The sequence below is a fragment of the Melospiza georgiana genome, chromosome 12 (assembly GCF_028018845.1).
Source record: "Melospiza georgiana isolate bMelGeo1 chromosome 12, bMelGeo1.pri, whole genome shotgun sequence".
Classification (NCBI taxonomy): domain Eukaryota; kingdom Metazoa; phylum Chordata; class Aves; order Passeriformes; family Passerellidae; genus Melospiza; species Melospiza georgiana.
The window spans coordinates 8,445,134-8,458,802 of record NC_080441.1 but is presented as its reverse complement, the minus strand read 5'-3'; the positions used below and the strand labels follow the sequence as shown (position 1 = coordinate 8,458,802).

General features: G+C 40.9%; 1 protein-coding gene across 6 annotated transcripts in view; it reads left to right on the top strand.

Annotated features, from left to right (window-relative positions):
* The window catches only part of IL1RAPL2 (interleukin 1 receptor accessory protein like 2), a 332,472-nt gene that overhangs the window by 224,818 nt on the left and 93,985 nt on the right, over positions 1-13,669 (top strand). For all 6 annotated transcript variants that reach the window (XM_058032763.1, XM_058032766.1, XM_058032765.1 and 3 more), the window contains one exon: positions 13,536-13,610. In XM_058032763.1, the coding sequence (XP_057888746.1) occupies positions 13,536-13,610 (75 nt within the window). The remainder of the gene's footprint in view (positions 1-13,535; positions 13,611-13,669) is intronic.

The following is a 13,669-nucleotide window of genomic DNA, read 5'->3' as shown; positions in this document are numbered from 1 at the left end:
AAAGACATCAGTTAAGATGAGACCAGGCCTTTATGGGAGGTCTGAGTAAAGCATTGCTTCACTTGGGGTAGAGAGATTGTTCCCACCAGGGCACCTCGTCACAGCCCACATCTCATGGCTCTGTTCCTGTACAAAGTCCCTCAAGGAAGGGCTCCATCCCCACATCCATATGCTCGTGGCTTGTACTAGCACTGTACTGCCTCTCCTCTTCCCAGCTAGAATCCCTCATGCTTGTTTCCCAAAGCAGACATTTCAGTCTGTGATGCTGGTAAATCATTGTCCTGAGAGACACAGGGAAATGGAAGGGAGGGGAAACAAGGTTTGTGCCATTAGAAGGATGGAAGGAGCACACTCTGTGGTTCTGTTTCCTCTCACCATGGTGCAAATCTGCAGATTTTTGAGCATTTCCTGGTGGATGCTTGTTCTGATCCAGATCTTTCAAATATGTTGAGAAAGCAGAGGTGAGCACCAGGGAGAGACCTGCGCTTCTGTGAAAACTCTTCATCAAAGCCTGTTTGTTGTGACTAACAGCAATCAGTGTACAAAAGAGGCATCTCTTGAGTTAAGATTAGAATGAAAGAAAAGAGAATAAACAAGTTTCCTTGGATGCAGCCAAAGCTCTTTCCAAACGAGTTTGCCACCCTGGCCAGCTCAGCTCAGTCACAGAGAAGAGCCACAGCTGCAATGTCAAGGTGAGCACAGAGACTGCTGAGCCAGAGATGCTGCTGCTTCTCTCATGGCTCACATCAGACTAGGTTAAATCAGGTTCTTTACCCTAAAAGACATGGTTGCAGAATCTTTGTTGTTAATTTCCATTCCAAGTAAGCATAAATACTCTTAGTAAGTCCTCACAGAGCTGTGGGTGTTGTGCTGCTAGGAACTGGGCTCTCAGGTAAAGCTCCCATTGCCTCAGAGGAGTTCACTTATTATTAAAGGAAATATCAGACTGCCAAAGGTGGAGAGATGGTGTTTTAGAATAGGCATGTTTGTAAAATATGAGAGGAAAATACTGGTGAGGAAGATGGGGGGAGGAAATACTCTGTTAGATATCTGTGTATTGAAAGTGACAATACCTAATACTACTAGCAGGAAAATTTATCATGTGTTAAATTAATGTACTGTATTATGGGATGCTTTTATATAGCAATTTAGTTTTCTTGGTGAAGTTTTGTATTGAGAAGTAATAAAGAAAATTCTAGTGTAAAATATGCTACCTTCAACATTCATAAAACACACTGTTCTTTAAAGGACCCAATCCTGTTCATATCCACAGAAATGGAAGCTTTGCCATTGACTTCTGTGGAAGCAAGGTCAGCTACAAAATGATCAATTAAATAGGATTCCAAGTATGATTTATTGTGCTCATGATACTCATTTTCACCCCATTAGCGTTCCTTTTCCTTAGTGTGACCTTCAGTCCTGCATAGTGAAATGCTTATTGCTCCAAACCATGACCTAACAGCTTGAGAATACAACTGATAAGGCAATGATCTGAGTCAAACAAGATAGTGCCCATGGGCAGGAGCTTCTTGTACAGTACACTGGACTCCTGGCCTCCACCTTGTAATGATTGTGGACGTTCTCCCAGTATAAAATCTCTGTAATTCTAATAAATCAGGGAATTTAGGTTCAGGTTTGAACCTGCCTGCCCATGGAATGAGTTCCTTGTTTTGATTTTCTTGTTTTCTTGTTTAATTTTCTTGTTCTTGCTTATTGTATGAAATTGTCTTTATCTCAACCGTGAGTTTCCTTACTTTTACTCTTCTGATCCTCTCCCCAGTCCTAACATGGGAGGAGTAAGCAAGTGACAGTGTGGGTGTGAGTTGCCAGCTGGGGTTAAACTATGACACTAAACTATAGAATCCAGACAAATATTTTCTTGAGGCCTGGAATTAATGTTAGTTTTCTTTTTCAAAGCAAAATAGCAACTTTGGATCTATCAAATGGAAAACAAGCAAAGGACTAATCCAAGAGGAAGAGGAATTCAGTTACCAACCACCTATATCACAGACCTGGGAAATCTTGATTTCCATTTTCCATTGAAAGACAGAGGTGTTTGATGTTGATGCAGTAACAGATGACACCCTATACTGTCTGTTCTTCTTCTGTTGCTGTTGGAATTGTGTATTTAGTGAATTAGTCATGATTGATGATAGTGTTTTAAGGACTTGCTAGTTCTTCCTGGGAAAAGATGGCATATTTTAGCAATATTAATGGTTTGAGACTTAAGGATAGCAACATATATTTTTGCAATCTTTCAGCAGCAAAGCCACAATTTATACAAATGGATTCACTCTGTCTTTAGCTCAAGCAACTCTGACAAAAGATGTCATTTGAAGTAATGTTGCTCATCATTCATAGATACGAAAGCTTAAGGGTCCATTGCTTTGATATGAAAGTGTGCTGCAGTTTTCTGCTTCTTTTAATATCAGTATATGGTGTTAATGATACTTCAACTATTTTAAGCAGCTCCAGTTGAGACTAAAAGAACAGAAAGGTGCTTATTTGCCATAGAAAGAGATACACTAACTTGGGAGTACGTAGAAAAGCACCATTCCAGCAACAACTCAGAATTCCCTAAATGTCAGCTCTGCAGCAGTTAAAAAATAGTGTTGCAATGTGTTCAGCCAACATTGCCAATTTATGGCACAGTACAGTATATTAGATCCCTTTACAGCACCTTGGTAAGGAAGCACATCATTGCAGAATGATACCAAGGGCTGGGAGAGGTCTCTGGCTTGCTCTGGTGTATTTGCTGAAGTGCAGCCAGTCCTGCAGTTGCATTTGAATGTTCCCTGTGGTTGTGATATCAGAAATGCATGCATGGGGACCCATTGCAGGACGGGCAACACACAACAAAGGCATGGTACACAAGATAGTCTTTAGACACAATCTGAGAGTAATAACAGATTAGGACAGACATTGTGCCCTGAAAGAGTGTCTTACAGTGCTGCTGCACTGTGCTTTTGCTTCTGTCATCCAGCCCTTTTACAATGACACAATGCTTTTACTAATTAAAAAAACCCAACACAACAGCTAAACAAGCAACCATCAACTTTTTCTTTCCATATTTAAACCTCTGGTTCTCTAAAGAGCATTGATATCTTGTAGTTTGCAGATAAGTGATAGATCCTTATATAGTGCCATATTAAAAGTGAGCTGACACACAAAGATTTTCTTTATTTACTAATTGAAATCTATGAGACAAAGTGCTAATATTTCCCATCTCTAATCCTGTATTTAGATTATCTCTATAATGCCCTCTTAAAATAGTTTGTTCTGTAATTATTAATCCAGATATTGTTCACTTCCTGAAAAACTGTCATCCTCTTTAGCTATGCATCTCACGTCTTTCAGTTTAAGCCCTTGCCTTACATCACTAGAAAACAGACCTTAGAATTGAAATAAAACACTTGCTGAACAAGGCAATCTTTTTTACCTGTAATAAATAAAAAGGTGTTTGATAGCTGTTGTGTATCAGAAGGAGTTGATGGGCAAGTATGTGTTGATTAGAGAGTTGATGGGCAAGTATGTGTTGAGATAATCTATCTCAGAGCAGACACCAATGTGGAAAAAAAAATTCAAATGGGGCTGGGTGGTAGGTAAAACAATTACACGTGCCTGGGCAGGTTATGACACTCACTGTATGAAGAACATGATAAGTAATGCAGCCTTTACTGTTTCCTGCCCTGCCACTGCTGAATTTGTGCTGAGCCAGCCTCTCCATCCACCAGCCTTCCCATCCTTTAGGACTAAAGTATTTATAGGTTTTATTTGGAAGGAATTTTGTGGCTTTTTTGGGTTTTTTAATCCTCAGATTTTTCTTTTATTTTACATTGCAACAAAATCCAAAATTCACAAAACTCCTGTCATAGAGGCATGTCTGACAAATGCTGAGTGAGAATGCTGTTCCAGAAAGAAATAGAAGTTTCACAGTGGCCTGACTGGAAAATTGGAGGGGGTCTTCTTTAAATATCTTTATTGCTTTAAAATTGTTCCATGAGCTGGGGCAGTAACACTACATAATCACACAGAAGATATAAAATGGCAGTCAAAATACTATGTTGAGTTTCAATTGAATGATGTATTTTAAATGTAATGGCAGTTACTACCCAGAGCAGATTGAATAGTCTTGTTCTCCTGTTGAAAATGTCAAAGCAAAATCTTAAATTGCTTCAACACATGACAAACAGAAGACACTTTGAACAGGAGAATGAAGAGTCGAGCAGGTTCCTTACAAGAAGCTGACACAATTTCGTGAGAAATTTCTCAGAAATTGCATTCCTGGTGCAAAACTCTTATCTGTCTGCTGGGGGAAAAAAGCAGCAGAAAAGCTAAAAGATGGGTAAGGACTGTTCCTCTGAGAGCAGCAGAGCAATGTAGAAGTTGAGGAAAGGGGTCTCTGTTTTGGGCTGCTTCACCAACAGTGCCCAGGTGGCTGAGCGACAGGAGCGGTGCTGGTGTCTGTCCTGGAGCTTGGTGGCCATGACAGGAGGATAGAAAACCCCTCTCAGGAGAGTGTTTGTGTGCAAGTGGTTCAGGCAGAGGCAGGCGGGGTACCTGGGTATTGGGGCAGCCCTTTAGTGTCGCTCCCATGCCCCCTCACAGGGAGATTGTGCTGCCTTTTCCACTGAGGCTGGGGAGCAGCTTCCCCTTCCTGCAGCTTTGGGTGTATAAGCCTTGGCTGAGAGGATTTGTTAATAAAAATAGAATTGGTTGCTCTTCTCTTTTTCCACTTGATGATTTTTGGTTCTTTCATTTTTTTTTCTATTTTTCTCTTGATTTAAAGATTATCTTCATCTTTTAATAAAGGATAGAGGAAATATACTGAAGGATTAAGTCCTTATCTGCAGCCATTTGAAGTGCCTGTGGGACTGTTTAATCTCACATTTCAGAGGATTTGGAAGCTAGGCCTCTGCAGTTTCTGCTGCATACAGTATAAATGTGCTCAAATTGACCTGTGGGACAGGTGCAATCCATGGCTCACTCTCTGACAAGTTTATTTTGTACTCCTCTGATAAAAATGTCTGGTGTGTTGACAACCTGCTTCACAGTGGTCACATTGATTCAAAACAAGTAAAGTCCCAATGACCTTTTTTTGGCTATGACTTCACTGTTTTCCATTGCTTTTAGAATTGCCTTGAAGCCTTTGAACAGTTTCACTGGGCAGTTCATTTGTTCCTCTCAGCTGTGCTGGGTGTCACTCACTGGGCTGGTTAATGGGGCTGTCCAGAGATGCCCCAGTGGGCACTGGAATGCAAATCCTCAGACATTTTCATTAATGGATCCCTGTGCAGCCTTTAGTCATGTTCCTCTTGGAGGTTTGCCTGCAATTCTTTGCATCCCCACTGATAGTAAACATTTTCAAGTAATATGGTAGTCTTAAAATATCATATTTACTGTTGAATACTTGCCCTATGCAAACCTGATGCAGTGCTTTGCACATGTTTGGTGTATTTTTGTGAAAAAGAAATTGCATTCTTGGATCAGAGACACATTCCTTTGTTTGATAGTAGTTGATACTGAAAGGTTCAGGTCCCAGGCTGATCACCAGGGGTTATTCTGCTTCCCATCAGCTGCTAGAAACTCTGATGTAAGTGGTAAAAGGCAGCAGAGCTGACTCTGAAAATGGGTCGTCCCGCCAGAGATTTCTATGGATGCTACTTTTTTAGTTCATTCTTTTAAATCCTTTTCCTCAAATAAGAAGACAAATTTCCTGGGATAACTACTTCCTTCATTTCTTAAAGCATTGTCTTTCATCAGAAGGTTTACATTTTCTTGATCTTTGTTCATGAGGCAGGATAAACAATAGCAAGTGTATCTATGAGTTCCTTATATTATGCCTGCTTTTATTCATTTTCCTGCTCATCCAACCAATAATGTCATGATTCGCCCCAATTTTTTTCTTAATGATGCTCAATGTGCTTAGTGAGTATACAATTCAAAACTTCTTCCATGGAAAAACTGAAAATATAACAGACAAACCTGGTAGAGTATATTTTGCAGCTTTTGAAGGCAAATTAGAGACAAAGAACCTACATAAATATTGCATAAATATTTTTTGAAAAGGTTTTCCTTGTCAAGTAAAGTAACATTTTTCATCACTGTAACAAGCTTAGGAAGCCAGGGTGCTAATCCAAAGAATGCATCAGAATTAATAGGTAGGGCAGGTGAAACCTTCTCATTAGTCCCCAACAGAGCAAAATCAATTGGCAAGAGGCGACGTAACTGAAGTTTCATGTTTCTTACTTGTGAATATAATTAATCTAAAAGACCTATAGTTAAAATTCCATCTAATTTTTTTTTTTTTTTTGGTATGGCAGCTTTGCAATCATAATGACCCTGCTGAACATCAAAGCTGTTTGAGCTGTCACACTGTGCAACATCTAAAATTGTCCAAAAATACAAGTTTTAAATGGTTGCTACTGCCTTTGAGACTTAAGTGAAATGCATTTTTAATGTCATTCTTCCATAGTTCTGTCCTTTTCTTTGAAAAGCTGCCCAGGGTTGTTTGGTCTGCAGCGAGGGTTTGATCTGTGCTGTCTCAGGGCACAGGTGAGCCATGAGGTTGGCTGAAACAGCAAAGAGGTGACAAAATGGCACTGGCTCTTCCTTCAGCAGTTTGTGGTGAGCACTGCTGGAAGCTGCTGTTGAGCTTGGAGATGGCTTTTCCTCAAAAAGAGCACTCGTTGTTTTGCCAACATATGGTACTATAGGCGCTTAAAACTTAGTTCATTTTATATTCATTGTCCACAATAGTTCTCTACTGATACACTATCTGCAGCTAATACAAGTTTTTTAGCTCTGGAGAATAATGGATTGCTTTGAGTTTTGTTAAAACAGTGCATAAAATGTTCTCTGTGGTAATTCATGTGTCTGGGGTTGTGCTGTGGTGCAGTACCTCACTGTGCACAAGTGGTCAAATTGATCATGGAATATTAATGGCTTGTGGACTGCAGGCTTTTGGTAGCCTGGCTTCAGGTTGACAAGAATGATAGCTTTCATTTGCATGCAGAGTCCAGCTGTTCCTTTAAGATGGATGAAGGGACCTGGCTTCATCTGTCACCACTTCTTTACTTTCTTATAAGACAGAAAGAAAAAAGAATTTAAAAAGCCAAACCATAAAATGTCATAAAATGTTCTTTGCAGATCTCCTTGAAATAGAGGGTAATTTCAAGCATCTCATTTCTGCCCAGAGTCCAAGAGAAACATTTTGAGCGCAGATGAAATTGTGTCCTTTGTGCTAAATACACTCTGTTCATTAAATAAAGCACACTGCATTTGAGATTTTCATGAATTACATTGAAGGAAAATGTAATTTACATTTAGTAAGAACTTATTACACTTTTTTCCTACTTCAGAGGGAACTCATGCTTCATTCTTAAAAGCAAGCTGCATGATCCACATTTAGGAAAGGAATAAAATGATCACAGGAATCATTTTGGCTGGGAAAGAACTTTGCATAATCTAACACAATCTGTGAAATTTAGAAATGCAGTGAAAGGAAAGGTGTGTTGGCAAGTGTAGGAGTGAGGAAGCTTGATAACATCACACAGTGAAAGCCCTGCTAGCACAGAATTCTTCTGCTTTCCAACACCCACCTTGCAATGACTCTAGTGACAACACCAATGGTAACCCCTGCCATCAGTGCCACTGAATGTTTCACATCAGGAAATGCTAACAGTCGATGCCATGGGCATTTAACACGTATATTGCAGTCGTGTTAAGTGTTCAGCCCTGTTGTAATTACTTTGTGATAGGCACCTTGTGGGATTTTGCCATCTGTGCTTCAGTAATGTGCAATCTGTGATATTGTTTCTACTCCACTTCTCCAGAGTCCTGAGCCGTACTCTATTGCATAAATTCCACCAATCTCACCAGTTTCTTTTCTACAGCCCTATGTTACTTAATTGCCTTGTGAGAAGGTGGAAGAAGGTCCAGCACAAAAGATCCCAAACCAAAAATCTAGTTAATCTCTACTTCTCTCAACATGTTCATGAATTCAGCAGAGTTCATCTGGCGCCTTCTCTCTAGAGCCATTTGGCTCTCTCTGTGCACTCTGATAGTATCCCATGTGCAATAGATGGAGACAGGTGAGGAGACTGGCAGCAAGACTCTTTATTTAGAAGTGATCTTGCCCATGGAATGATTAGCTGCTCCTAGCAGTTCTAAATAGTCACCATGGGTTACAAGGTCATGCCTGCAGCAGAAACTGCTGGAGCAGCTGAGTAAGAACAGGACAGGCGCAGCCAGTTGTGCAGGATTTTCACTGCTCTCAGAGTCAAGGGAGCTGCAGTCATGGCCAGCTTCCCTTTGGTGCCAGTAGCATGACCTGTGAAACACAGGTCTGTTCTGAGTCATTGAGGACTTAATGGGTTAAAATCAAAACCACCAGTAATGAACCAAGATCATTGCAGTGCCTCAAAATTCTTTTCCCCTGTGAGCTGCATTTCAGCATGGACACAGCATCTTGCTGAAAGCTGTGATTGTGTTCTCCTTCTCTCAATGTCATAAAAAGAATTCCAATTATTTACTGCTCATATAAAAATGCTAAACCCCTTTTTGCAGAAAATGTCCCCCAGAGTCAGTCCTAACAGTGCATTAAGGCACTCTTGATCCTAGGTATGGTTTTCAAAAAGTGGTGCTAATGGTGGTGGTGGCCGAGGGGGAGGCATCCAGCTGCTGAATCATTCCATAGCATTTTCCCAAAAGAAGCATTTCCTGCTTGAATGGTAATAAATAGAAAAAACTGTTTGTCACTGGCTAATGACTCCTGACTTCCACACAATTTCTGCATTTACTAAGTTGGAGTTGTTTGAGAATAAGTGTTCATTGTTTATTTTCAAAGATGGAGATATTTATCCTTAGACAACATCTCATTGCAGTGGCTTTATTTCTGTTCGAGCAAACAACAAATGGAGGTGCAATCATTTTGTCAGCTTAAACTGAGAGGAAGGAAATAACACAATAGGCAACTGATGGAGAAGTGTGTTTTGACTGACTGGTGGAGCACACTACAATAGAGCTAATCAAGAAGGAGGGTCCTTGTATAAACACAGCATCACAAAATTGCATTTTTATGAATGAGTTGCTTCATGTGATTTCCTACTACTTTTCACCTTGTGTGGTAATTTTCTACTGTGCCAAGAAAATGAAAAGCAATGATTCTTATCTGGTAGCAGGACTTGCTGGTGATAGTGTGTTAGAGGTTCAGTCCACAAAGTCCAAGTGAGAACCGTTGGCTTTTTAAAAAGCTTTTAACCCTTCCAGTGAAGAGTTCATTCCTTGTCAGCCAAACTACAGTTGTCACATTTCCATTTATATCTGCACAATTGGCTCTCACATTTGCTTCGTTGTAAGCAGAGACATGAAAGACAAAGCAGTAGCAGGTCAGGCCTGAAGCATTTGACTGCCAGCCTCTGAGAAACCTCTTGGCACAAGCTGGGATTTCAGGTGAGACAAAAGGAGTTAGGTACATATATTTTTAAAAGGTAAAATGCTGAGCTTCTCGTAGCAACATATGCCCTCTGGTTAATATATTGATTGAGAGCTTTGTATGCAGTTAGTTCTGTTGTAATCTGTGGTGTGCAAGTTGCAGTATCACTGCCAAGGTTTGTCTTTGCCAAAGTAGATCTAAGCCATGTCTGGAAGCATATGTATTTGAACTGGGAGTGAACAAAAGCTTAACTTTGGGTATGAGCTAGATTCAGATTAAGGATTTGGCATGCAGTTATTTGCCCCAGAGGATGTTATTCAAACAGATCTGTTCTGCTGTCAAAAGGTTAGCCAGATTCTTGATTGAATGATACTAGAGGCACTGTGTTAATTAATGGTGGGAAAATGCCAGATCTTTTGATTGAAGGAAGTAGGTTGGCATGCAATTGTCTCATAGAAGCTTTGAAACAATTTTTTTAGATTCTCTGCATTTTGTCTCATGTTTAGATAATTTTTCGTTTCATCATTGCAAATGACATGAGCAAATGTCCAGGAGGTGCATCAATAGCAAAATTATAGAACAGCAAATGTACTTTGGGTGCTTATCTCAAGAAGAGGGAAGTCATTATCACCACTAGGAAGAAGAAAGCTGTTCCCCAGGATTTGACTGTTCCTAGCCACATGGGAGTTAACATTTTAGCTCCCTTCTAAGAGTTATCTGGTCTGGAAAACACTCCAGCTGTGCTGAGTGGCCCCCACACAAGAAAGAGGCCCTTCAAATCATAAGCAGCTGGATTTCAGTGATGACCCTGGTGCTGACTGGAGCAGTTCAGGGCCTGGGGCACAGGTGATAGGTGATGCCTGTTGGCTTGGGGCGTGCCCTTTTGCATGGCACAGGAGAAGGGAATCTGCATTCAACTCAGAAGTTGTGTTTAGGTGAGCCACTCAGAATACACAGTAAGAGACTTGAGTTCATCGTAGCAACAGTTTGGGCTCCCTGTCTGTCACTGTGGATGCTGTAAAAGTCTGACTGGAGTGGGGTGGGGGCTGTGAAGCTGCTGCAGAGGGAAGGTAGGAAATAGTGTGGGGAAATAGAGCTGTGTCAAATAACAAACTGTGAAGGAACTGGGGCTTACTGAGAAGCCGGATGGTTTTTCTAGCTGGTTATCACTGCTTTTCCCTATGTAAAGATATCCTAAGGCTGTTTGTTTTCAACTGCTTTCTACTTTTTCAAGAGAACTCATTAGTATGTCTGAATATGGAATGAAAGATTTTTGAAGCAGTACGGCTGTGGTGGGGGAAAAAAATGAGCCTTCAGACTCTGAGGCTTTACTGGCCCTTAAAAGCAGGACCCACTCCTTTCAGGCAGTCTTCTTCTTTAGTTGGTCCTGTGAGTAGCTAAATATTGACCTGTGCAGCACATCATGCTCTGCTTTATCTGACAGAGATCACTGTGTAACTAACTGGAGACACCAAATCTTATACAGGTCTCTTCTCTGCTTTTCTGCAGCATTTCTGGTGTGACAGCATACTCCTTGTGACTATGACAAAGAGACAATAAAAATATCATGTATGCTGGGAAGGAAAATGCACCTGTGTGACCAGCTGCAGAGGATCACATCAGAGTATTGATTTGTACAACACTGTCTCTTTAAAACTCTCATGGACAAATGGAGTGACAAGTGTTGTTGAAATCACAGCAACTGGATTATTGTCCTAAAGTTTGTGTTACTTTTGAATGAGGTGAATATGAGCACAGGAGGAAACAGCACTTTAGACAGTTCCTGAGCAGTGTGGCTGCTAAACAGCCTCTGGCCATGTTCACCAGTCTCTTTTGGGAGGCACATGCATTGCCAGGTGCCTGTGGGTAAAGAAATGCCTTTCCAGCTTGTCATCCAACACCTGTGACTTCCAGCCATGCCCCAGGTAGTGAGTGCTGTTCTCCTGGGACAAGGTACAGAAGCCTCCCCTCAGTCTCAGTTCTGTATCTTCCACAAACAAATCCAGCCCAGGCAGTCCCAGCCTACTCACTGGATGAGACCCTAGAATGATGAGGAAAGGCAAAGCAGCCCCTGAGGCTGCTGCGTTGTCAGGCCAGTACCTTCCCAAGGTGGGTCTGTCTAGGTGGCCACAGGAACTGCTGTCTTGGGAAGCTGATGTCATCCTTATTCTAGTGCCTTCACCATGTAAGTGCTGCTGCTCAGAGCAGCCTGGGGACATGCCACATTCCATGGCATTTGGAAGGGAAAAATAAAAGTGTAGACAGCTGTGTCACAGCTCTTCCCTTGACAGTTCATGAGGTGGATTCAGTTTCATAGCAGAATTACTGTCCCTTTGATAATAGGAAGAATATTTGCAGTACATTTAATTGTTTTAATTTCATGTAGCTTTGTGAGAGTCAAATAACAGTTTATACCATTACTTTTATTAAATACATGTTGATACAGTAACAACAGTAACTTTTTGTTCTTCTTTTCCTTGAGCAATGCTGCAAATCAGTGCCCCATGTCTATAAACTGTTCCTAGAATTAAAGAAACTTCTTGTGGAGGAATGGGAATTTGAATAAATGTTGGTTTTGGACTTCTGTCAACTACAGAGATCATATAAGTCCAGAGCCCCTTGTAGCTGAAAATATCTTGTATTGCTTTTCTGTTTAAGAAGGACCAAAAGTGAATTTCATAAGGTGAATAAGTCATCTGATGTCTGCCCTCTAAAATAAGATTAGCCTTTGTTTTCAGTAAGCACATCTGACATTGAAGAGCCAGCAGTTTGTTGCCTTCTCATCTCAAAATCCCTTTGGGCCATTTCAGTTCCTATGGAAAGAGCTCTGACAGGCTGCCAGTTCATTATGGTGATTACTCTCCAAGAAGAACATGGCAGACCATAACCATTTAAAATATCCATGCAGGAGCACATCTAGAAAACTTCCAAATGTTGCAAGTAAAGCTGATGGAAACAGGGGGAAGCCCTGGTCAGATTGGGTTAGAAAGGGTGTAGGTGGGACTGGGATATGAAGAGAATATGAAGTAAGGAAAGCCTGAGCACAGTGGCACAGCATGGATGAAGGTGCTCCAGCAACTTTTCTGCATATTCTGCAATGAACAGAGTACTATTAAATACCAGAAAATAAAAATAATAATATAAGAAAAGCATAAACATAGCAAGAAAAGCCTGAAAAATTGAAGAAAAGAAATAACTATACCAGAAACTGAAACTCTGAGGCTGTTGTGGGTGTAAAATTGGTTTGTAGGCTGACAATCGTTTATTTTACAATCTCTGTTCAAATAATTCCAGGTGATAAATTTTAACAGGAAAACTTTGAAGGTAATTTTTAAATGTTTAATTTCATGTGGTGCAAGATGCTGTACTGTATTAAAAGCATTTCTCCCCATTTTTGGGAATACACAGTCGTTTATTTCAAGCTAAGCCAAATTTACAAAACCTATTTGCACAGTCTGGCCCTAAGTTTTCCAACAGGGGTGTGAAGCCTGTGCCTGCAGCTATGCTTTTTTATAGTTGTGTAATCTGCTTGCTGGAGCAGTCCCCTGGCAGGAGAGGCTGGGGTGTTCTCAGATGGAGATATTTCTGCGCAGCAGGAGGCAGGGTCCCCAGCAAGGCTTTGAGGAGAGGGCCTGGGTACCCCACCTGCTGGGGTGGGAGTCGGAGCTACTGTGGAGCTGCTGGGGTCCTTCAAGCACAATTATGTGCAATTTTTCTATGTGTTGTTTTGGACAGGCATAAAGACATGTCGGGGCTGGTCACACTGAGATAGATTTGTCTGGCACTTCAAATTCATTGTGTTAACTTTGCAATGTGAGGGTCTAAACTGCTTGTTCTACTTATTACATGTAAGCTAAAGTGAGAAGTAGAGTTTGTTTTGCTGCTTTGTGCTAAAATGTAATTCTTGAAACTGGTCATTTCTGTTGAATCACAGCCACAAGGTAGGTGATGACACATTGGCTGTGTAACAGCTGTACTATGTAATAAATGTTTACATGCCATCAAGTATACAAACATTTGATTGCTTACATGACAGAGCTTTTCTTTTGCAGTCATTGGTCTCAATTTTTCCATTACATGTTCTCATTTTCTTTTCTAGCTTTAGTCACAGACAAACCTCCAAAGCCATTGTTCCCCATGGAGAACCAGCCAACTGTTATAGATGTCCAGCTGGGTAAGTCCCCTTCTGGGAATAATAGATCCTAAACTTCCACTCTGGTCGCAGATGGGATA